This window comes from Protomyctophum bolini (genome assembly GCF_963924005.1).
Source record: "Protomyctophum bolini genome assembly, chromosome: 7".
NCBI classification, from domain to species: Eukaryota; Metazoa; Chordata; class Actinopteri; order Myctophiformes; family Myctophidae; genus Protomyctophum; species Protomyctophum bolini.
In genome coordinates, this window is record NC_137868.1 from 44,390,190 (window position 1) to 44,415,648 (window position 25,459).

General features: G+C 40.5%; 2 protein-coding genes and 1 long non-coding RNA gene across 3 annotated transcripts; 1 reads left to right on the top strand and 2 right to left on the bottom strand.

Moving 5' to 3' along the window:
- Positions 1–6,720: 6,720 nt before the first annotated feature.
- LOC308318740 (protein rapunzel-like) lies at positions 6,721–7,413 on the top strand (the record flags this gene model as incomplete). The annotated part of the gene is made up of 1 exon (XM_080768367.1): positions 6,721–7,413. The coding sequence occupies one exon, from the start codon at positions 6,721–6,723 to the stop codon at positions 7,411–7,413; it is 693 nt and encodes a 230-aa protein (XP_080624493.1).
- Positions 7,414–11,401: 3,988 nt separating this feature from the next.
- On the bottom strand, positions 11,402–14,733 carry LOC308319110 (zymogen granule membrane protein 16-like). The gene is made up of 5 exons (XM_080768972.1): positions 14,673–14,733; positions 14,346–14,424; positions 13,910–14,042; positions 13,040–13,178; positions 11,402–12,164 (listed from the first exon to the last, which is right to left on the bottom strand). Exons 2-5 carry the CDS (start codon positions 14,401–14,403, stop codon positions 12,000–12,002), a joined length of 495 nt encoding a protein of 164 aa, XP_080625098.1. The 5' UTR covers positions 14,404–14,424; positions 14,673–14,733; the 3' UTR covers positions 11,402–11,999.
- A 6,514-nt stretch (positions 14,734–21,247) lies between these two features.
- On the bottom strand, positions 21,248–24,342 carry LOC308319112. The gene is made up of 5 exons (XR_013964421.1): positions 24,264–24,342; positions 23,986–24,064; positions 23,574–23,706; positions 21,998–22,136; positions 21,248–21,385 (listed from the first exon to the last, which is right to left on the bottom strand). It is a non-coding gene; the product is annotated as an uncharacterized lncRNA (long non-coding RNA).
- Positions 24,343–25,459: the final 1,117 nt, after the last annotated feature.

Here is a 25,459-nt window from a genome sequence, read left to right on the forward strand (position 1 = left end):
CAGTTTAAACGTGGGGAGGTGGGCCGTGGGGGGGGGAGGTCACCCTTTGGGGTGGAGTGAAGAGGTTTACAGTGTTGAAATACACGTGTTGTGTTTGTTAACGTTTCATTTTTTTGTAGGGTCTACTTGAGGAATTAATTTTGGTCAGCGTTCATGTTGCAAGCTAGGTTAAATGTACATGCAGGAAATAAAATAAAATCAAACAATGGTATGATATCCAAGTTATGAGTTCAATCTACTGCGCCATCTCTGGGTATGAAGGGACTTAAAGTTAAATTAAGTCCGTGTCCGTGTGACTTCCTCAGGATTTGGAATTTGGCCAGCCGTACTTTCTAGCCTGTGTAAGTGTTTGTGTTGCATGAACCTGTCCTCTTATCTCTGCATGGCGGCGGCGCTATACTGCTGCTTCTGCTATCTCTCTCTCTCTCTCTCTCTCTCTCTCTTTGACCTTGGAGTAATGTATAAGCACGTCTTCCTCTGAGTCTGACAATGTCTTTACATTTCTGTATTAAATTACATAAACTTAAACTGAGACCAAAATAAAATAGTGCAACATAAATAAAAGTGCATACAAACCGAAGTTCTATTGTGTGTTTAGGGTGTGCTACTAATAGAATATATGCTCAATATCAAACTTTACATATAACACTTTGTTGTTGGTATTGCAAGCTCACAGCGCGTCACTTTGTACAGAAAAGTCTTAAGTGTGAGAACTACTAATTTAGAATGGACTTGTAGAATCGGCCTCAGGTCTTAATGGGTTAATAAACTTGTAACTAACTATAAATATGAACATGGCCACAGGAACCAGTTCTTTGGCCTAACCCTACAGTAGTTCCACTGAAATAGGGAAGGTTCATTTCATGTTAATCGTGTGAAACGTAGTTCCACTGAAGTAGGGAAGGTTCATTCCATGTTAATCGTGTGAAACGTAGTTCCACTGAAGTAGGGAAGGTTCATTCCATGTTAATCGTGTGAAACACAGTTCCACTGAAGTAGGGAAGGTTCATTCCATGTTAATCGTGTGAAACGTAGTTCCACTGAAGTAGGGAAGGTTCATTCCATGTTCCAATCCCAATCCAATCCACTTTATTTATATAGCACGTTTCAAAACTCAGAGTTTACAAAGTGCTGTACAGGAGAAAATAAAAACAAATGTACTACAGCTACCACACAGAAAAACAACAGCGAGAAAACAAAGTACAAACAGTGAAAACAAATGAGACACAATACAGAAAAGCAACAGAAAAGCATCACAGTGAGACAAACATATACAAGGACCAAAGGAACTCAAGCGGGGTTAAAAGCCAAGGTATAGAGGTGGGTCTTTAGGCGAGATTTAAAAGTCTCGATGGAGGGGGCCGATTTGACGTGGGAGGGGAGTGCGTTCCAAAGTTTAGGGGCTACAACGGAAAAGGCTCGGTCGCCTCTGGACTTCAAGCGGGTCTTCTTTGTGACCCTGAGGTTTAGCTGGCCCTCAGACCGCAGTGACCTAGTAGGAGTATAAACCTCAATAGGTTCAGACAAATAAAGAGGAGCCAGACCATTTATAGATTTAAAGACAAATAAAATAATTTTAAAATCCACTCTGAAGCGGACAGGGAGCCAATAAAGGGAGGCCAAGACAGGTGTGATATGCTCACGTCTGCGAGTCCCTGTGAGCAGACGAGCGGCTGAGTTTTGGACTAGCTGGAGTCGAGCAAGGGAGGCTTGGTTTAAACCAGCGTACAAGGCATTACAGTAATCCAACCGCGTAGATATAAAGGCATGTATAACCCGCTCAAAATCACTAAAAGATAGCACAGACTTGATTTTGGCCAGCAGCCTCAGATGATAGAAACTAGAGCTAACTACTGCATTGACTTGTTTGTCAAGTTTAAGGGCATTGTCTAGTTTGACGCCAAGGTTTGAAACCACAGGTTTCACATATGGCTGCAGGGAACCTAGGTCAGTGGGAACGATCCCAGGACCGCTAGGTCCAAACACTATAACCTCCGTTTTGCTTTCGTTGACACTTTTAAGAGCCATCCATGCCTTGATGTCACTTAGACAGTCAAGCAGAGGTGTCAGGGAGCCGTTATTTTCCTTTTTAAGGGGCATGTATATTTGCGAATCATCTGCAAAAAGGTGATACGAAATGCCATGTTTCTTAAAAATAAGGCCAATGGGAAGTAAATATAAAGAGAATAGAATTGTCCCAAGGATCGAGCCCTGGGGGACTCCAGAGGACAGGGGGGTGGAGGACGATACGAAGTCACCAAATTTAACGGAGAAGCATCTCTCCGATAAATAGGAAGAGAACCAGGCTAAAGCGGTATCTCTGACACCAACACAAAGCTCCAACCGAGATATGAGAGTATTGTGATCGAGAGTGTCGAATGCAGAGCTAAGATCTAGGAGTAGTAGGATCACAGAGTCCCCAGAGTCGGTGGTCAATAGGATGTCATTGAAGACTCTCAACAACGCTGACTCTGTGCTGTGAAACGCTTTGAAACCAGATTGAAAAACATCAAAAATGCTATTTAGCTGCAAAAAAGACTGGAGTTGAGACAACACCGTTTTCTCAAGGATCTTGGAAATGAACGGAAGCTTTGAGATGGGTCTGTAGTTGGATAAAATAGAGGTATCCAGACTAGGTTTCTTTATCAGGGGTGTCACCACTGCTATTTTAAAGTAAGCTGGTACCATACCTGAGACAAGGCTGCTATTTATGATAGCATGGACTCTAGGCCCAATGGTCTCCCAGACCTCCTTAAAGAGGTGTGTGGGGATAGCGTCTGAAGGGCAGGATGATGTTTTGAGTTGAGAGACAATTTCACTAAGTTTAGAAAATGATACAGGCTGGAAATGATTAAGTGTAGCCGTGCAGGTGACAGCCATGGAGGGGTCAAAAGCAGGGGGGGAAACTTGTGCTCTGATCATAGCGACCTTGTCAATAAAAAAGTTGAGAAAATTCTCACAGACATCAAGAGAAGCTTCCAGACAGGTGGGTTGGGGGGGATTTATCAGCTGCTCAATGGTCTTAAAAAGAACGCGTGGTTTATCCATATTTTTTGAAATAATATCAGAGAAATGCCTTGATTTTTCCTCTTTGACAGTCCTCTGATATTTTTTCCAACACTCATCAAGAATGTCATGTGACACATGGAGCCTGTCTTTTCTCCACCTGCGCTCAGCCCTCCTACACTCTCTCCTGACAGCGCGGGTAGTGTCATTAAGCCAAGGCTCAGACTTGGGTTTGGGACGCATGGCTTTTAAAGGCGCAACATTGTCCAAAATGCCAGTGCAGGTGGAAAGAAACGAGGATGTAAGTTGCTCAGTGTCTAGACCCTCGGAGAGGCTATAGTACAGTCCCTGGAGGGGGGTCTCCTGCACCCCCCGGAAATATACTTCTAATCAGTGTTTTCTTATTGGAAAAAATGTGCTGAACATGATGAGCTATGATAAAAAGTTGTCAAAATGTCCCACCTACCTCAAAACCCCCTTTTTGGTATATGGCTCTGGCGAAATTGTGTAAAGGCAAATATTAATTCACTAAAATTACATAAATAGACATGGTAGTCTGAAATTGGTCATGAAGTATCTTGACACATAGGGGTAAGTAGCAGAACAGGATTTGGGGGGTTGCTACCATTATATTCTGAATTATGACCCACATCATCCTCAAAAACACAAAATAATATGGTGTCCGCTTGGCTAATAACAACAAAGATGGTTATTTTCCAACACATTATGGTGAGAATCACTGCCTCACTTGTATATAGAAAACTTCCCATATCCCTAAGCTTCAATTTGAGCCAAAGATAACCTTTCTATCTTGTAAATTACTCTTTCTGTAGCCAAAATTCTGAACTATACCTCAAATCGGTGAAAATTGTATATTTAGTCAGTATCAGCTATACATTTGGAATAAATTAATGAATGACTGAGTTTGAACTGACTCCACATCATGGAATATTTCTTACTTGAATAAGCTATGTTAAAAAGTGTCCCATCTACCATTTTTATGCAAATGAGTGCCTCCATTATCAAAATAATCGATTTTCACTATAGCTCAGCCAATATTGCACTTAAATGAACAAATAAGGTGTCTAGACCTATGTTTTGAGGGTCAAGGATCTCAGTGAAACTATTCTAGCCCCGGCTGGCTAGGGGGAGGCATTCAAGTTTTTTAACCTGGGCATTTCCCAGAATATAATTTTCAAGTGTTCCTTGTTCCTTCTTCCTTGTATTATTATTTTTACGTTGCTCCTCTGGTTACATTTGGTAATGTGACATATGGCTGAAAAAAGGCTGAGAGACACTTTTTGTTCATAGCACACACCCGATAAAAGACCATTGATTTTAAATATTGACGATGATATGATGAGTTCAATAGAATCATTTAAATGCGATGTGTATATGTGACTTTGTTATAGACTAGTCCGACGCTACATTATGTGACTTTGTTATAGACTAGTCCGACGCTACATTATGTCAGGAGATATAGTAAGGTTGGCCCTTGGGTATTTTAATATTTTCTAATATGGCCCCCTTTGAAAAAAGTTTGGACACCCCTGGTTTACAATAAAGACTGTTTTTAAAAATAGTAGCAATTCCTCCTCCTGCACGACCTGTCATCCTTAGGAGATGTTGATCGTGTGAAACGTAGTTCCACTGAAGTAGGGAAGGTTCATTCCATGTTAATCGTGTGAAACGTATTTCCACTGAAGTAGGGAAGGTTCATTCCATGTTAATCGTGTGAAACGTAGTTCCACTGAAATAGGGAAGGTACATTCCATGTTGATCGTGTGAAACATAGTTCCACTGAAGTAGGGAAGGTTCATTCCATGTTAATCGTGTGAAACACAGTTCCACTGAAATAGGGAAGGTTCATTCCATCAAATTATATATATAAATTGTGAACAAATATTATTTGTTCACAATTTCTCATTTCTCAAGTTTGAGACATTTCATACATTTTAGGGATTTCTACTCAAGTGATTTTTTTTAATGTTTTGATAAGTGGGTGGGAGTAAAAATAAAACTAATGCTCCCGATGTGCTGGTTGGTACCTTGCATGGCTTCCGCCACAGTCGGTGTATGAATGTGTGTGAATGGGTGAATGTGATGCACAATCTAGGTAAAGCGCCTTGGATAAAAGCACTATATAAATGTACCATTTACCATTTACGTATGATAAGCTTTCATCATGAGAACTTTAAATTAATTACAGCTGTGACTACGTTTCATTAACCAGGCTGAGCACCACAGCATCTTGACATTCAGTAGCAGGCACGGACTGGCACAGAAAATCGGCCCTGGCATGTGTGGTCTTCACCGGCCCAAATACAATTTACAATTACAATTTTACAATTTAGGCATTTAGCAGACGCTCTTGATCCAGAGTGACTTACATTAGGCTTAAGCTACTATGTCTTCTTTGTATTACTTTTTCTTATATTTTGTCTCAGGCCCGGCTCAGCCCCGGCCCCATGACTGCCCAGCCCTTCTGGCAGAATTGCCGGGCCTGTTCAGTGGTATAATAATAGCCTATTAAGAACAACCAGTCCGCTGTTTCTTCTTAACAGGAAATCTCCGCCCCCCCATAATAAACACCAGTAAGACCAGTGCTGCTCGGAAATACGTCAGATAATCTTAAGGAGGAGGAATTCACCCACATTGTTTCAGGTACAGCTATGAGGAACCAACCCATAAAGAGAGCATATATAAACGCAAGTGATGTCTGACTAGGATCACATACGGCACAGACTGAGGAGCAGGACCAACTGACCTTGACTTCTCACCTGGACTTGACTTCTCACCTGGACAGGCTGCACACAGGTAAGCATACTGGAACACATAGAAATACAATAGAATAGAATAAAATGACAAAATAGTCACAGCTGTTCATTCACATGACATTAAAGAAGCGAGGTATAGCCTATACAACCTGCTCTCTCTCACACACACACACACACACACACACACACACACACACACACACACACACACACACACACACACACACACACACACACACACACACACACAAACACACAAACATTATGAACCAAGATATATCCAAACAAGAAAACAGATGTCCCATGCATTGGAATAAATACAGTATATTAGAAAAGGACATCATAATATCCATGTGAAGACCAGCTACTGTATGTGGTCTAAATATGCTGTATTGCATCCTTTTAACTTTGCAGCCACCTTACATTAATGGCTTTAAAAAAAAGTTCCTTCCTGCTAATATTTATTTTGCCTGGGATATCTGTACAACTGCTCTTAATTCTACTTAAGATAATATTGTTATTAGTAGTAGGGCTAGTATAGGTAATTGTTATTTTTTATATTTATATATATTTGAGTGATCATCTAGCTTTATATATTAATAATTAATGTTTTAATTTATTACAAATATATATTTATTATAAATAATTTATTTTCATATTACAATAACACTCATTAGGCCTATTGATTACTTAATATTAATAGAGTACTTCATCCATACGCCCAGAGACAGCAGACCTATAAGCTGTATTGCCTTGCTCTCCTCTCCCCTGCTGTTAAGAATCGGCATGTAAAGTGAATCCTTTTGCAAATAGTTTGGTGCAGACCCTGTCTCACAATTGTAGGCTCTGCAATTTGAGAGGTCATTTCTTGCACAATATTCCTAAAGACTCACATTACGCTACACCTCTCTCATTTCAGCCTCCTGACTAATTTGCCATGGCTAACGCAGAACAGGTGAAGAAGACTGCGGTCACAATGTTGCACTGTTTGGAGAAGGTGACCTCCTTTGCATCCTCCATCAACCCCATGTTTGGAATCTTCTCCTCTCTGATCGGGGTGGTCCGCAAGCGCATGGGGAGTGAGCTGGAGGCACACGCTTGCGACAAGGACTTCCAAGAAGTCCACAGCAAGCTCGCAAGCATTTCTGAACAGAACCACCAGTGCCTGAAGCAGATCCACATCGATGAGGTACACCAGACCTTCGGTATATATGAGGAGTACATCAAACACCAATATGAAGCCTTCAACAACATGGTGAAGATGGTGAAGAAAGATCCAGAGAATGCCCAGGACCACATGAAGGAGTATAAGAGCATTTATCAGCTCCACAAGCAAGAGATGAGTCTCGACGTGTACTACCGCGGTGTAATGGGGATCCAAACGGTGTTCGGGAGGCCCCTACTGAAGGTGTTCCTGGACCACTGCGAGTGTGACCGAAAGATCATGGAACACCGCTGCTCCCACCTGGTCCACCTCTTCCAGATCGGCCTCATTGCCCTCATGGCCTACACGGTGGTTACCGAGGACGAGGAAGACGTGGTTACGAAGAAGTGGGGCGACCAGATGGAGGATATCCGGAACAAAATGGTGGAAGTGCTGAGTCAGTGCAAGGAGGACAGCTCCACCTAAACCTGAGCTGTAGTAGACGGGCCTGGAGTCGACGAAGGGGTGTGGTCCTCCCTTTCGCGATATTTACTGCAGGGTTTACGTTTTAGATATAGTGAAGTATATGAATCTCGCTCAGTATCTACTGTATACTCTGTCGTGGACCAATGAAACAAACCAAATGATGTAATACAATCTGATGTTACCCGTTTCTTTGTTCATTTATATAATCGATTCTATTGAATAAAAAAAATATCAAAATGATTGATTCATTATTTCTCTGAGCGTTTGTTATGTACAGCTTCAAAAGGTTGATAAAGATAAAGTACCACACTAATGACACTATACTTACTATACTAAGGATAACTCTCTGAATGTTGAAAACATGCCGTCCCGGACTGTGCTTTTATTATTAAACAAACTTTGAAAAGGCATACAGCAGTTTAGGAGCCTAGAAGGGTCATTTTCTGGCAGTACAGGTTTCATCTTATAATTATCGGCTGCTATACTTATGACGCATGGTAACTAATTAAAGCGAACACATTTGTACATGTTTCATCCATGATGTTTATTGGTCTCTAGTCTGTATAAATCATTGACTGTAAAGATGTTATACGCACTGAGTCCACCCCGCCACCAGAGTCCTCTGTTGTCAACAGTGAACGTAATGTGACTCTTCTTGCCTGTTTCGCTTCCATTCGTTTTGGTGTTGTCGGCAGCAACCCTGCCCAATGTTAACGGCAAGAAAGAAACGAAAAGAAACTCAACCACATTGTTCATAATTATTCAAAGTTGACCAGTAGGCTATGTATGGACATGGTTGCGCAGCATCGTGTTTATAGGAGAATGAATAACGACTCTACATACATCACACGTTGGTGGAAAGAATTATTTTTAGGTGAGTTTACTTTGAACTGCTTACACGCGACAATGATCCTGTCATTCATCTAAAAATGCGCCGCTTAAAAGTTACCATTTCAATAGAAAAACCATATAATAATAATTCAATACAATAACCATTGCAGGGCTGCCAAGTATTAACACCTTTGCACGCCACATGCCACACTTGCAATTCCACATGCTCATTTTCCCCTCTCACTTCTTCATAATTGACATATACCTTGCTATACTCAGGGCCTGCCCTACTTGCATCGAGTGCAGGCATGCTTTCAAATGCCCCCGCAAACTATAGTCAGAGGCCTGGAATCCTACATGCTATATGGAGCCTATAAATGTTAGAGGTGATTCATTTTAATGCCTTTTTAATCAATCAATCAATCAATGAATGCCTCTTCATTGTCTTGGGTCATGCTTCTGCAGCTACTATTGGAATGCATCAAATGATGGCATATCTATCTCTCTCTCTCTCTCTTTTACATTGGAGTAATGTACAGTAAGCACGAGTCCGACAATGTCTTTACATTTTTGTATTAAATTAGGGAAACGGCAACACTCTTACTTCCTTCATTCTACGAGCTTGTTTTCTTTCACCTGTTTCACCTGTGATAGACATGTCAAATGATTTGGACAATGGCCGGTGACTCAGTCTGTTCATAAACTTAAACTTAGACTAAAATAAAATAGTGTAACATAAATAAAAGTGCATACAAACCGAAGTTCTATTGTGTGTTTAGGGTGTGCTACTAATAGAATATATGCTCAATATCAAACTTTACATATAACACACGTAACACGTATTGTTGGTATTGCAAGCTCACAGCGCGTCACTTTGTACTGAAAAGTCTTAAGTGTGAGAACTACTCATTTAGAATGGACTTGTAGAATCGGCCTCAGGTCTTAATGGGTTAATAATCTTGTAACTATAAATATAATAGTTAGCCTGCAGCAATCTGAAGTTAGTGGATATATATTTAAAAAAAAATCCTTACCGTCCTTCTAGGTCAGGACAATTGTTTCCCTAGTCAGTTCCTCACTCGGCCGGCCCTTTTAACGACCGGCCGGCCCTTTTAACCGGCCTACCCGCCGGCCGGCCCTTTTAAGACCGGCCGGCCTTATAACGACCGGCCGGCCCTTTTAAGGACCGGCCCGGCCTTATAACGGCCCGGCCCAGGCCGGCCGGCCCGGGCCGGGACGGCAAAATGGATTCTGCCCTCCCTCCAAATACATTAGTCTAAATCCACACATAGACATTTTAAATACACATACATGGTACTGCTCACACACACAACTATATATGAGATTGTGTCATGATCCAAGGAGTTTAGGGGGAAATTGTTTGACTATGAGGGAACACACGATACTATAACACTTACTATGACAATACAACAAAGATCTCACAAGGAACTGAAAAGACAGGGGAGTATAAATACACACAGGGAAAACAGGGCGCATGTGAACATAACTTAAAATCAAGACAGGGATTGGCTAAGAGACTAACAGAACACAGGTGGAGCAAACTAATTATCAGAGGTGGTGAGACAAGGCAGGACAACAGTAACAAGGCATACAGGAAACAATACTACAAAATAAAAGCACGCAAGGAGAGAAAACATTAACCAAAACTAGGAACAAGGACCACTAGCGACCACGGATTGTGACACTAATAGATAGTAGAGCACCGAAGTTTGACGTCACTTTCAGTAGAGGGCGCCAATATACAGGTTCATGTATTTTGTATTTGCGTTGTAATCTCCATAGGGGGATTTTAGGTCGCTTCTGTAGGATAAAAGATGAGATGGGACACTGTCCGTCGGACTGGATGAAGACCCGTGGTTCAAGGTTTTAACATAGTATATTTATTGCAGCACAAGTTGGGGAGGGGACATGGGGAACAGACATGACATGATCACTCAGGTTCCACTACAGCATTCTCCTAGCACTCCTAAAAAACACTGCCCCAAAATCCTTTGTGTGGAGTATAAATGTTCCATGGGTTGTACCCCCAGATTTGGGTTTCGTCCAATAAGCTCGTCCCACATCATCTCAGGTCCAACTTTGTTATCGCACGTGAATCTGGCTTGCTATTCACTTTTAGAGTTACCCAATAGAATCACAGCCGTTGTTGCTCTCACAGAAACGTGTCTTGGACATCTTCAACACGTGTCTAGTGTGCGTGTGCATATGCAAGTACCTTACGTATGGCGTGCACATATGTGTGTGCGTTCGAGTCCCCAACACACTTATTTACTCTGAACCATCTGGTATGAATTATTCTGTTATTGAGCTCTCCTATTACTGACCATAACATATAGACCAACCAGTATGGTACCTCAGCTTAAGGCAACTTGGTTTCTAGTATGCGTGTGTGTGTCTTCATCTCATCTTAACGACACACAATAATTGTCCAATACATGTATGTTTGTGTGTGTGTTCTCCAAATTACACTACACTTCATATAAGAACTATGTTTGAAAAATAAACCGACCACCCCGGCCTTGAAACTACATATGAAGGCAATGTCGCTGCTAATATACGTCACGCCCAGCTGTCAACACATTGCGTTCCTGAGATTCCTCGTTGACGTAAGCTCAGCTGGTGGTGACTCGACTCGTACTAACCACGAAACATTAAATATCAATAAAATAAAAATAAACGTAATTAACATTCAGTTTCTGTTTCTGTTTCAGACGGGCAGATGCAGCCACCCGCCTACCCGGAAATGTAGTCTCTGGGTTGTTTGACTCGTTTCTAACGCTTATTTTGTTACTCTTTGGGTATATTTGTACATTTCCACCTTCAGTCGATGCATATGAAAGGCCGGGATGATCGGTTTATTTTTCAAACACAGTTCTTATATGAGGCGATCTAAAATCCCCCTATGGAGATTACAATGCAAATAAAAAGTACACGAACCTGGGGACTGACGCTCTCTACTTCGGTGGTCTATAGAGCATTCACTACATTGGAGTCTTGACAATGACAACCAGTAAGACGGTGGACTTTAATGTTTGTTTAGGGCACTAAATGACAACCTTAAAGACGTCATGTGCATGGCCGATATAAATACATCTTGTAACAAATTTTGTTTCATACAGCAGCCAAATATGAAGACATCAGATACACACTCCCGCTAAAAATATCTTTAATTTGCAAAAGTGGTAAAACATAACAAGAGAACCATGAATCAACAGTCAGAATTTGTTATAGTTTGCACAAAATATGAATGGGATATTCTCGTAAATTTAGCCTAGATAATGAAAATGGGTGTGTTTAAATGAGACAAGTTGATGATGTGGATCATACATGGCCAACTGGCGGCCCGGGGGCCACATGCGGGCCTCACTTCACTTAATGCGGCCCACAGGTTAATATCAGAATACTGATATATTATTGATTTCAGCTGTTACAATTCCAAACATGCAAACGTGACGGGCTTAAATTACTTCAGTCTAAATTAATATCTTAATGAGTAGAATTAAAATGTTGTTGTCTTGTATTTTTATGTCCAATGTATTTGTATTTATTCATAAAGTTAACTACAATTAAAGGCATTTGAAAGGTATTTTAAATCAAATAAAAAATGTTACATTTCAGGATTGCAATTAAGAAAAAGCCAAACATAAGTCAGGATTCCACTTCAAATATATAGCGAAAATAGCTATAACCGTCCCAGCCCTGATGTGGGACAGTTTGATTCAGTGATTCGACATCTAGCCAACCACGTCCCAGTGAGCTCCGATGGAGGTTAACCCACTGCTCCAGCGTCCGCTGACCAGCACGAGCCGAGCGTCAGGGTGAACTGGGTAGAAGTTGAAGGAGTAGCCAGTGGGCTGGCCAGCTGTCAACATGCGACCTCTGTTGGTCACGAATTGCAGCTGCAAAAGAAACAGGAATGAAAGGGTTAACTCAGTATATTGAACTGGAATGTAGGCTCCAGTGCTGCCGTTACAGTCAGACCACTTTTCCACCGGTTGGTTCCGGTTGGTTCCCAATAATGAGAACCGGTTCAGTTCTTTTTGGTTCTCATAGTCCATGAGCCAGAGCTCACGATAATTATGAAGTGAGATGGGTAAAACCATATAAAACTATATTAGATTGTTATCACCACCATGAAACCTCCCCAGTTGATTACTTACTGTACATGCAAAAAAAATGCAAATGAGGCATTATATAGGAAAATATGCAAAAGCTACTATACTGTGGAAGGGTTATCATATACTTATAATGATCCTATAAACAATTTAATATACAGTAGGTATAGTTTTGCCCACCCAATTCATAATTCCAATTTTGGAGCTCTGGCTCATGCACCAAAAATAACTGAACCGGTTCCCATTGGGAACCAATCGGTGGAAAAGGGGTCTCAGTGTCATGAAATAGATTGGGAAGGTTTATCCATACCAATATGTTTGGATAGCTGTGCACTGTACATCATTCACTTTGACTTTTATTTTATTTTGTCTTTATGGTTTCAATTTCAGTTTAGTTTTAATTATTTTTAGTTCCTTTTTTTATTTTTTTATACGTTTGTGTTTTATTGTAATATGGGGTACTAGTCAAAGGTGAAATTCAAAAGGCTCAGAAAAATAGTGAAAATAGCATATCTATAAATGCTCAATATCATCTCACACTCACATCATCACGTTGTGAACTTGTACTACGCAATCTATGGACATTTTCTCCATGGTTTTTGTTTCTGTCAACCAAAGTGTTTTGTCAATTGTTATTTCTTTAGTTTATAGGTTCTGACCTGATAGATGTAGTGACTGGAATGCCATTTCCCAGAAATCTGAGTAATGAACTCGCCAGCACGGAGCTCCATCTCTATTGCGGTGCCAGTGGCATAGCCGACCTGCGCACTCCATATGCCATTGTACTGAAACTGCAACCTGTGTGCGTGCGCGAGAGAGAGAGAGAGAGAGAGAGAGAGAGAGAGAGAGAGAGAGAGAAAGAATAATTAGAGGGAGAGTGATTGAAAGAAAACAGGTTAGTTGCCAAATGCTGGCAGATTCTGTCAGCTTTCATTAAATAAAGGTATAGTATAATACATGGAAGTATACAGTTCAGGTTCAGACAAACATGACAACACTGAGCTGTATGTAAAATTGATCACGAGACACTGACCCCCTCCACTTGTTTATTCATTACTGCTGTGTATGTGAGTGTCAGCCAAATTACTAATAGGTGCAAGGGATTTACTCATCAGATTAGATACCAATTAGATATATTACGTAACGTACAGACACGGACATCTAGACATGTTTTACAACTTGCCTAGATGTCGAGTCAGTCAACTCATCTTCACGCTCATCATTCCTGTAAGTGTAATCTTTGTTTCTTATCAACATAACAAAACAGTAACATCTTCAGGGCTGCTTCTTATCAATATATCTCTTCTATTTTTAACCTCCTTAGTCTGGGTATTGCCTGATTTACTGGATGTGACATGCAGAAAATAGCTGAACTACTGACAGAAATGCATTGCAGTGCTTGCAAATTGACTATTGTCAGACACTATTCAGCTTTCTGTCTGCCAATTTGCCAAATGTCTAATTGTCTTAGCAATACAGGAAAATAATATGCTTCTACGGTTGACAATTGAACTGTACATATACAGTACCCTCTGAGGTAGCTGTTGTTGTTCTCCCAGATCCTGATGGCTGTGATCTGTCCCTCGACTCCCTCCGCCTTTGACTCGTAGGAGGTACCTGACCCTCTACCCACTGCTAGAGAGTAGCTGTATGTCTCGTTGGCTGACAGAGAGAGAGGGAGAGAGACAGACATCACCAAAGTTATGCCATTGTACGTACATAAAATGTATACAAATGCATTCCTTAATTGTGTTTTACTTGAATCGGTTGCTTTTGTTTTTTCATTTATGTTTTGACAGTAATGTATGCCAAGCTAGTTTGACTTTGAAATAATTGATACAAAGGATAGATTAATAACAACACACACGCGCGCACACACACACACACACACACACACACACATGCACGCACGCGCACACACACACACACACACACACACACACACACACACGCACATGTACTCACTGGCCCATGCTGAAGACAGGAAAAGAATCGCAATCACAAGCAGTGAACCGACGGCCATACTGATGCTGAGTTAATGACACTGGAAAGAGAAGATACAATTATTATAACGTTTGTTAAGTTTGGTATCTAGCAGGTGCAATGATCAGACAGGTATGGACAAAACTAAGCATCCAATCTTTCCTATAGTGCATGTACCTTCAAAATGGTTTGATTTAACTCAAATATATATATATATAATATATATATAGAGCAGGTTGTATAGGCTATACCTCGCATATTTTTGTCATTTTATTCTATTGTATTTCTATGAGTTCCCTGTATGCTTACCTGTGTGCAGCCTGTCCAGGTGAGAAGTCAAGGTCAGTCGGTCCTGCTCCTCAGTCTGTGCTGTATGTGATCCTAGTCAGACATCACTTGCGTTTATATACGCTCTCTTTATGCGTTGGTTCCTCATAGCTGTACCTGAAACAATGTGGGTGAATTCCTCCTCCCTAAAATTATCTGATGTATCTGAGATTGCCGAGCAGCACTGGTCTTACTGGTGACTGGAGATTTCCAGTTAGGAAGAAACAGCGGACTGGTTTTTATAGGCTATTATTGTACCACTGAACATGCCTGGCAATTCTGCCAGAAAGGCTGGGCAGTCATGGGGCCGGGGCTGAGCCGGGCCTGAGCCAAAATGATAAGAAAAAGTAATACAAAGAAGACATAGTAGCTTAATGTAAGTCACTATGGATCAAGAGCGTCTGCTAAATGCATAAATTGTAAAATTGTAATTGTAAAGTTTGGTATCTAGCAGGTGATCAGACAGGTATGGACATAGAAAACTAAGCATCCAATCTTGTATTTGTTTGTATTTGGGCCGGTGAAGACCACACATGCCAGGGCCGATTTTCTGTGCCAGTCCGTGCCTGCTGCTACTGAATGTCAAGATGCTGTGGTGCTCAGCCTGGTTAATGAAACATAGTCACAGCTGTAATTAAAGTGCTCTATGATGAAAGCTTATCATACGTACACAGTAAATGGTGCATTTATATAGCGCTTTTATCCAAGGCGCTTTACATAGATTGTGCATCACATGTGCATCACATTCACCCATTCACCCTGGTGTGTGTGTGACTGTGAATGCACAATCTTTGGATAAAAGCTCTAAGGTTTTATTGCTCTGAAAAAGCCTTCAGCCCTGAACTCTGTAAAATCTGCACCTCCACACTCATAACATATCCTCCTCACTCATATCATTGGGGCAAAAACTGAGTCCATTCTTTTTTTGGTCCAGAATTAACCTCTGCCAGGCCAAAGACCTCACGGTCAAAGTGGGAGAAATTGTTATCAGGAAAGAATAAATTACCTAGCTGGTAACGTTTCAAGTGAAGGGAAAAAAATGGCAACAAAGGTAATCAGAAAAGTCAACAGAATGCCATCAACTACCACTTGAGTCCTTTTTGGGATTTGGCTATTAAAAGAAAAGAAAAGAAAAGAAAGAAAGAAAGAAAGAAAGAAAGAAAGAAAGAAAGCTCTACAAGCCTGTTGTCTGCTTGTGAATAATGTCTGATGTTGCGTATTAGACATCTAATTACAACTGTATAAAAAGGCTAAAGGCTAAGAATAAGGTGTTGGCTAAATGTCCTTAAATGCCTGTGATGACGGGCAGTCGCTACACGCCTGCATGGAGAAGACAAAGCTTCCTTCCTGTATGCCTGAACTGAGACGGAACACTTTGTTCCAGTTCCAATGTCTCCAAAGCTCAATGGAATGATCAGATTAAGATCAGTTAAGATAAAAAAAGATCAGATTAATTCAGTGTGTAAGAAAACAAAGCCAAGAATATGCACTTAGATAGAAGACACATATAAAGTGTACTATTAACAATATGAGCAGCCTTGACACTTTGAGGAATTCTCAAGGGAGTTTCAATCTAAACTCCCGTGCAAATTCATGCCAAAATGAATTAACCAAAAGCCAAATATTGGTGATTTCTTACGAGTTCCTCCCCAGCTAAGAGTGGTCATATTGAACAGGTGTGTTCATATTCACTATTATGCCTCAATATTGTATATGGTACTGTATTATTTGCCAATCAATACGCTTGTCAAAACAGCCTGTCAGTGATCTGATGTGTACTGGGATGAACGTGGACATGAATAATTGCGGTGGTGTGAGTAGGTGCACGTGGGGTGTGTGTGTGTGTGTGTGTGTGTGTGTGTGTGTGTGTGTGTGTGTGTGTGCGTGCGATAGCCGATCACTCCAAGCCTACACCTGTTGTTGAGTGGAGCAGCTCTTAATAATAATAATAATAATAAACTTTATTTGTATAGCACCTTTCATACATAAATGTAGCGCAAAGTGCTTCACAGGGCAAAAATAGAATACAATAAAAATAAGTAGTTAAAATGATAAAACAATGGCAAAGAACAAAATTGAATATAAGAACATAAAATAAATAAAAACAAATAAAAACAAATAAAATAATAATAAAAACACCACATGCAGCAAATCAGTCAGGGCAGGGTGGGAACGTGCAAATTAAAACTCAATTAAAAGCAATGTTGTAGAAGTGGGTCTTGAGCTGAGCTTTAAAAATGTCTACAGAGGCTGCCTGACGAAGGTACAGTGGGAGTTTGTTCCATGCCGACGGCCCATAGAAGCAAAAAGCTGCTTCCCCGTATTTTTTAGTTGCCATTTTTTTTGGCAGCGCGAGCAGGCCAGCAGTGGAAGACCTTAGGGGGCGGTTTGGGACATATTTAGGCAGGCAGTCATTTAGGTAGGAAGGTGCGAGGCCATTGAGAGCTTTATAGACAAGTAAAATAATTTTAAAATCAATCCTAAAAACAACCGGAAGCCAGTGCAGTGATGCCAAAACTGGAGTAATATGTTCTCTCATCTTAGTTCTAGTTAAAACTCTGGCTGCTGCATTTTGGACGAGTTGTAATCTGTCAGTTGTTTTCTTAGGCAGTCCTGAATAAAGTGCATTGCAGTAGTCAAGCCGAGAGAAAACGAAGGCGTGTATTAGCGTTTTTGCATCGTCCAAGGACAAATAGGCTCTGATTCATGCAATATTTCTAAGGTGAAAAAAGGCAATCTTGGTAACATGATTAATGTGAGAATTAAAATTCAATTCAGAATCAATAATAACCCCCAGGTTCTTTACTGTACTGTTACTTTCTACAGTCAGGTTACCAAGTCTGCTTATTATTGATTGTTTCTGCTCACTATACTATTATGAGAACTTATGTCTTATCCTCATTTAGCTTGAGAAAGTTCTCACTCATCCAACATTTAATGCTAGACAAACAGGTCTTAAATGAGATGATCAGAGTAGCACCTGATATAGCCAACTATGCAAAAGATAGTTAAAACCCTGTAAAAACCGAGATTACTACTTTTTACTACTTATCAGAGTAAATGTAAAAAAGAAAATTGCAAATTTTATGCACAAAATAATTAAAATAATAATAATAATAAATTAACTAGAAACAACATTTCAATAGAGGCATTTCCTTTCCACCTTTCACCTTTCCTTTAATCCACCCAACACTGATCGACATATACGTCACCATCGAAAACTGATTAAATCCTTCATTCTATGAGATTGATTTCTTTCACCTGTTGTGATAGACATGTCAAATGATTTGGACAATGGTGACTCAGTCTGTTCATAAACGTAAACTAAAATAGTGTACGTAACATAAATAAAAGTGCATATAAACTGAAGTTCTATTGTGTGTTTAGGGTGTGCTACGATAGAATATATGCTCAATATCAGACTTTACATATTATAACACACGTAACACGTATTGTTGGTATTGCAAGGTCACAGCGCGTCACTTTGTACTGAAAAGTCTTAAGTGTGAGAAGTTGAGAACTACTAATTTAGAATGGACTTGTAGAATCGGCCTCAGGTCTTAATGGGTTAAAAAACTTATATCTATAAATATAATAGTTAGCCAGCAATCTGAAGTTAGTGGATATATATTTTTTAATCCTTACTGTCCTAGGTCAGATGGTAACTCTGTCATTTCTCAAAGATGTTTTCCAAATATAATCAAAGTACAGTACAGAGCACACTAGCACAGTACACTATAATACAGTACAGAGCACAGTACAGTACAGTAACTATAACAATAAATGTAGGCCTATAGTTGCACCGCTCAGTTCACACAGGTGTGATTTTAATAGTTTGTTTAGAGCATGACGTAAATCGTTTACAAGCCAAGTCTATGGACTTTAATGTTTGTTTAGGGCACTAAATGACAACCTTATAGACGTCATGTGCATGGCCGATATAAATTACATCTTGTGTCTCATACGTAGAAGCCAAATATGAAAATCACACTCGTGTGAAGCTTGTGTAATACCAACTTGTGCCAAACGGGGGCGAGTGACACTTCTGTGAGTAACTTGTAGCACCTATAAGGCACTATAGCAAAATCTGGACTAGTTATTGTGTAGGTTCGACTGCTGGAGCTATGGGGAGTGCTTAAATGAGACTCAGACACAAGGAGGTTAAATGTCAAATGATTGCCGGCAGTTATATTGAAAAAATCACACCTGTGTGAACCAAGTGGTGCAACTCCCCTCTCTCTCTCTCTCTCTCTCTCTCTCTCTCTGCTCCGTTAGATTAGCTTTATTATGGATCGCGCATGCTTGCTGCCGTCCACCTCCCATTATACAGGCAGTTGATTTGCGTCCAGCAGGTGGCAGCAATGTCACATACTTCTCTCGTTCCAATTTCACGCATGCACACACCACTCATGCTCATTGACGTACGTACACAGGTACACGGACAAAGCTGGATGTAGAAGTGGTTGAAATTATAATTTACAATTATCCACCCGTTCAATACGTAAGGAATTGACCACTCAGTCACTGTTCTCCCAATGATGAACAAGGTAAGGTATTAAAGGTAAGTATGCAAAATCAGTATATGTGTTATGGTTCAGAGTTCCAAGGATAAACCATCCAGGTATGTATCAGTGTATGTGTCAAAGTTCCATATGGTTTCCAAAACTGTAAGTATCAGGGGAATGTATGTGCATGCGTGTGCGCGGAGGGAGAGAGGGGGAATTGGGATTACTGCAGCTGAGAGTGGGGGAGTCTGCAGATTAGGCCTACCACACGGTAGAGTGCAGTAGTCTGCGTATGGGGGAATACTCGCTGTCGCTCAATCTCTAGATCCTGGTGGGAAGCTCGCCATCTATTGGAATGGTCAACTGGAAAACGATCCAATCCAACAAAAAGAACCTGACCTGTCATCAGACAGGCCGGGTCATAGAAATCTAATCAGTATCAAAGTATCAACTGTCTGTTGATTCGTTTTTAACCATGAAATATGCATTACATGAACTTTTTTAAATGAAAACAAAATAAATACTGTATGCAACACTCTGTGCATTTTTAACCTTTGAACATACTTTCTTTCAACATTATGTATTTTAAACATCTTCACATGAACATCAGTACACTTGTATGAAGTGCATCATGAAATGGATTACATCCATTTAGTAAACAAACATAAACTTCTTCTTAGTAGTATTAATTACACTCTCAAAGTGTTCACTTGCAAAGTGCAAAAATAACAACAATATCCCATCATTGAAATTAAATGAACTGTCACACCGATTCTGTGTGAAACAGGCTGGGCACAAACAATGCAATGGCTGCCCCAGTGAATCCACAATGGTTTCTAGAAATAAACAATACCACTCATCAAAAACCAAAGTAACTTCAAATGATTTGTTACTCTTAAATTAACTCATAAGATGTGGTGAGTTACCTTGCTTCGCTGTGGTTTGTACTCTTCTAGAATCACACTTTTCCTCTCTGTTCTGTGCTCTTCTCATGTGCTGTGCACTGCTGTTTGGCTTTTTTTCTGTCTCTAACCTCAACAGCTGAACTGACTCAGTTCAATTGGGCTTGATTAGTGCAGCACTGCAGGTAGAAGGTAATCACTGCTTCAACAGGTTGCTGTGTGGCTGGAACAGCATATCAGCCAGGCCTAAACTGACTGCTGATTGGTGGAACCACATGTCACTCTGTCTTTGATATCTAGTGATTTTTAGATAGCTTAACAAATCTCTGCACCACTCAGTGGTTAGGTTTTAGACAGGGTCACTAAACATAGTAACTTTAGATTTAGTTCTTAGGCAAAAGCACACATATAAGGCAACTGTAGCTTGTCTCTATATGTTAGGGTTATACTGTAATCCACTAAATCATGTGTGTTACACTTGGGGCGCCTTTTTGATTTGGGTTAACAAAAAGACACATATTAGAAACAGAAAGAGACCAGACATCAGATACACACTCCCGCTAAAAATATCTTTAATTTTCAAAAATGGTAAAACATAAGAGAACCATGAATCAACAGTCAGAATTTGTTATAGTTTGCACAAAATATGAATGGGATATTCTCGTAAATTTAAACTAGAGAATGAAAATGGGTGTGTTTAAATGAGACAAGATGATGATGTGGATCATACATGGCCAACTGGCGGCCCGGGGGCCACATGCGGCCCTCACTTCACTTAATGAGGCCCGCAGGTTAATATCAGAATACTGATATATTATTGATTTCAGCTGTTACAATTCCAAACATGCAAATGCTTTAATTACTTCAGTCTAAATTAGTAGCTTAATGAGAATTAAAATAAACTCAAGTGAAGACAGTGTATGCGGGATTATTCTCTCTCTACTTCTCAGGATTGCAATTAAGAAATAGCAAAAAATAATTCAGGATTTCACTTCAAAAATATATAGCAAAAATAGCTTCTGCAGTGAGTGAGGAAATATATAGAGGCCCTCTCCTTCGTCAAAGTTGCCCAGCCCTGATGTGGGAGTGAGACGGTTTGATTCAGTGATTCTACTTAATTGGAGCCAACCACGTCCCAGTGAGCTCCGATGGAGGTTAACCCAGCGCCGTTGAAGCGTCCGCTGACCAGCACGAGCCGAGCGTCAGGGTGAACTGGGTAGAAGTTGAAGGAGTAGCCATTGGGCTGGCCAGCTATCAACATGCGCCCTCTGTTGGTCACGAATTGCAGCTGCAAAAGAAACAGGAATGAAATGGTCAGCTGAGTATATTGAAAGTTGAACTGGAATGTAGGCTCCATGCAGTGCTGCTGGCCCCTTTTCCACCGGCTGGTTGGTTCCCAATGGGAACCGGTTCAGTTATTTTTGGTTCTTAAATAGTCCATGAGCCAGAGCTTCAAAAGTGGAACGTTAATTATGAATTGAGTGTGCAAAACCATTAGAACCATTAGATTGTTTTCACCATGAAACTTCCCCAGTAGATTACTTCTTACACGAAGACAATGATTTATTGCATTAAAAAAGAAAAAATAGGAAAATATTCAAAAAATAGAAAAGATGAAAAAGCTACTATGGAAGGGTTATCTTATCATATATTAATATATTGATCCTATAAACAATTTAATATAGGTATAGTTTTGCCCACTCAATTCATAATTAACGTTCCAATTTTGGAGCTCTGGCTCATGGGAACCAACCGGTGGAAAAGGGGTCTCTGTGTCATGAAATAGATTGGGAAGGTTTATCCATACCAATATGTTTGGACAAGCTGTGCAGTTTTAGTTCCCGTTAAAGTGTTTTGTCAATTGTAATTTTTGTTATTTCTTTAGTTTATAGGTTCTGACCTGATAGATGTAGTTACTGGAATACCATTTCCCAGAAATCTGAGTAATGAACTCGCCAGCACGGAGCTCCATCTCTGTTACACCACCACTGTTATGGCCGACATGCGCACTCCAGATGCCACCGTACTGAAACTGCAACCTGTGTGTGTGTGTGTGTGTGTGTGTGTGTGTGTGTTAAAGGTACAGTATAAAACATGAAAGTATACAGCTGCCGTTCAGGTTCAGAGAAAACATGACAACATTGAGCTGTATGTAAGATTTATCGCGAGACACTGACCCCCTCCACCCTCCCCATATACCTATGACATAAGTATTTTGTTGATACAGCCGTATTGATACAAATAGTTTTACTGTTCAATATCACATTCGTATCACACGCAGCCATTACTCTCGACAATTAGCAACAACACCACCGCTCCTCATCCTGTCGTCCCTTCACAAATTAAAGTGTCTCCCCTTTACCTCCCAATGCTGCACATTTTACCAAGGTTATTTACATAAAATAGGTGTAACTTAACATTGTGGGAGAGAGCAAGGCAGTGAGTGAGCGAGATAGAGAGGGCCAAGAGTGGCGGGGGTTGACTGGCGCCTGACGGTCAGTTGGAGCTTGGAGGGTGGAGGCCCGTTTCAATTGAAACTGGTGAAACATAGCTAAGGCCTCCTATGACTGCTGTGTATGTGAGTGTCATTTAAATTACTAATATGTGATGCGCCAGGGATTCATTGTGAGACAGTTATTTTTCAGATTGGATACTAATTAACAGAGCCATCTAATAGAAGAGTTACGATAAACCGAGCGCTCGAGCGCTGTTCATGCATCCTGAACTGAGAGTTAATTGGAAATACATTGTTTCCAACGAGGGCGGCGCAAATAAGAGCTATTTTAATGTGTGCAACATGACGACTGTTTTAAAGTATTGTACAGTAACAACTAAAGTCTCTTTAATGTCTATGTTGTACTATTACTACAAAACAATCTAAAATAAAGGGATTTAAGTTCATTAAAGCTGGGCTGTTGCCCTGTGAGTCCAATGCATTTCGGCCTACTTCTGGTCCAGGACTTGTCCCAGTTGGTTGTCCCTATTCTCAATAGAAGTCTATGTAAGGAGAGCCGCCATTATTGGGCTGACCCCATGAAATGAACGCAGTTTGCGTAACTCTTTCTATAAGGCTCTGCTAATTAGATATTGCGTAACACGGACATCTAGACAAATGTACAACTTGCCTAGATGTCGTGTCAGTCAACTCATCTTCACGCTCATCATTCCTGTAAGTGTCATCTTTGTTTCTTATCAACATACCAAAATAGTCACACACTAAAGGAACTTCAGGGCTGCTTCTTATCGATATATCTCTTCTATTTTTAAGATCCTTAGTCTGGGTATTGCCTGATTTACTGGATGAGACATGCAGAAAATAGCGAAACTACTGACAGAAATGCATTGCAGTGCTTGTAAATTGACTATTGTCGCCAGCGAGACTGTTCAGCTTTCTGGCTGCCAAATGCTTGTCTTAATAATACAGGAAAATAATATGCTTCTACGGTTGACAATTGAACTGTATACATATACAGTACCCTCTGAGGTAGCTGCCGTGGTTCTCCCAGAACCTGATGGCTGTGATCTGTCCCTCGACTCCCTCCGCCTTTGACTCGTAGGAGGTACCTGACCCCTGACCCACTGCTAGAGAGTAGCTGTATGTCTCGTTGTCTGAGAGAGAGAGAGAGAGAGAGAGAGACAGAGAGAGAGAGAGAGAGAGAGAGAGAGAGGGAGAGAGAGAAAGACAGAGACACAGACAGACATCACCAAAGTTATGCCATTGTACGTACATAAAATGTACACAAATGCATTCCTTAATTGTGTTTTACTTGAATCTGTTGCTTTTGTTGAAATAATTGATACAAAGGATAGATTAATAACGCACACACACACACACACACACCACACACACACACGCACACACACACACACACACACACACATACTCACTGGCCCATGCTGAAGACAGGAAAAGGATCGCAATCACAAGCAGTGAACCGACGGCCATACTGATGCTGAGTTAATGACACTGGAAAGAGAAGATACAATTATTATAACGTTTGTTAAGTTTGGTATCTAGCAGGTGCAATGATCAGACAGGTATGGATGGACATAGAAAACTAAGCATCCAATCTTTCCTATAGTGCATGTATACCTTCAAAATGGTTTGATTTAACTCAAATTGATTTTAAAAAACGGGGGAAAAATAAATAAATTTCTATGCTTACCTGTGTGCAGCCTGTCTAGGTGAGAAGTCAAGGTCAGTCGGTCCTGCTCCTCAGTCTGTGCTGTATGTGATCCTAGTCAGACATCACTTGCGTTTATATATGCTCTCTTTATGGGTTGGTTCCTCATAGCTGTACCTGAAACAATGAGGGTGAATTCCTCCTCCCTACAATTATCTGAGATTTCCGAGCAGCACTGGTCTTACTGGTGTTTATTATTGGGGGGGCGGAGATTTCTCGTTAGGAAGAAACAGCGGACTGGTTTTTAATGAATAGGCTATTATTATACTACTGAACAGGGGCTGAGCCAAAATGATAAGAAAAAGTAATACAAAGAAGACATAGTAGCTTAATGTAAGTCGCTCTGGATCAAGAGCGTCTGCTAAATGCCTAAATTGTAAAATTGTAATTGTAAAGTTTGGTATCTAGCAGGTGCAATGATCAGACAGGTATGGACATAGAAAACTAAGCATCCAATCTTGTATTTGTATGTATGAAGACCACACATGCCAGGGTTTTCTGCGCCAGTCCGTGCCTGCTACTGAATGTCAAGATGCTGTGGTGCTCAGCCTGGTTAATGAAACGTAGTCACAGCTGTAAGTTAACTAAAGTGCTCTATGATGAAAGCTTATCATACGTACACAGTAAATGGTAAATGGTGCATTTATATAGCGCTTTTATCCAAGGCGCTTTACATAGTGCATTACATTCCCCCATTCACACACATTCATACACCGATTGCGGCCTTCTGGTTGTGTCCAATAGTCCTGTGACAAATGGGCCTCCCACACAAAATATTTTACTGCAAAAGTGGTGAAATTGATATATAAAGTTATACACCCCAAACTAAAAATAAAGCCTGTCCGTCTGGGGGTTGTAAAGTCATGTCACAGTGGAAGCTCTGAGAGGTTCAAAACGTGGCATACCTGAAGCCAGGACATACCTCTACATTCTAGAAGAGACTGAATGTCAATATGATATATAGTCATTTGAACACATAGCTACAGTAGGCGGAATTGTACATCTATGTAGATGTCTTCTCTACTTTGTAGTACTTTCTACTGAATCCAGCAATACCAATTGTATGTAAATGTAAATGTAGCTTGCATAATCGTGGAGTTATGCCACAAAACATATATGGTGTCCCAAACGGAGGGAAATAAAACTATTGAAATCTACAGTATCGCATTAGTTTTATT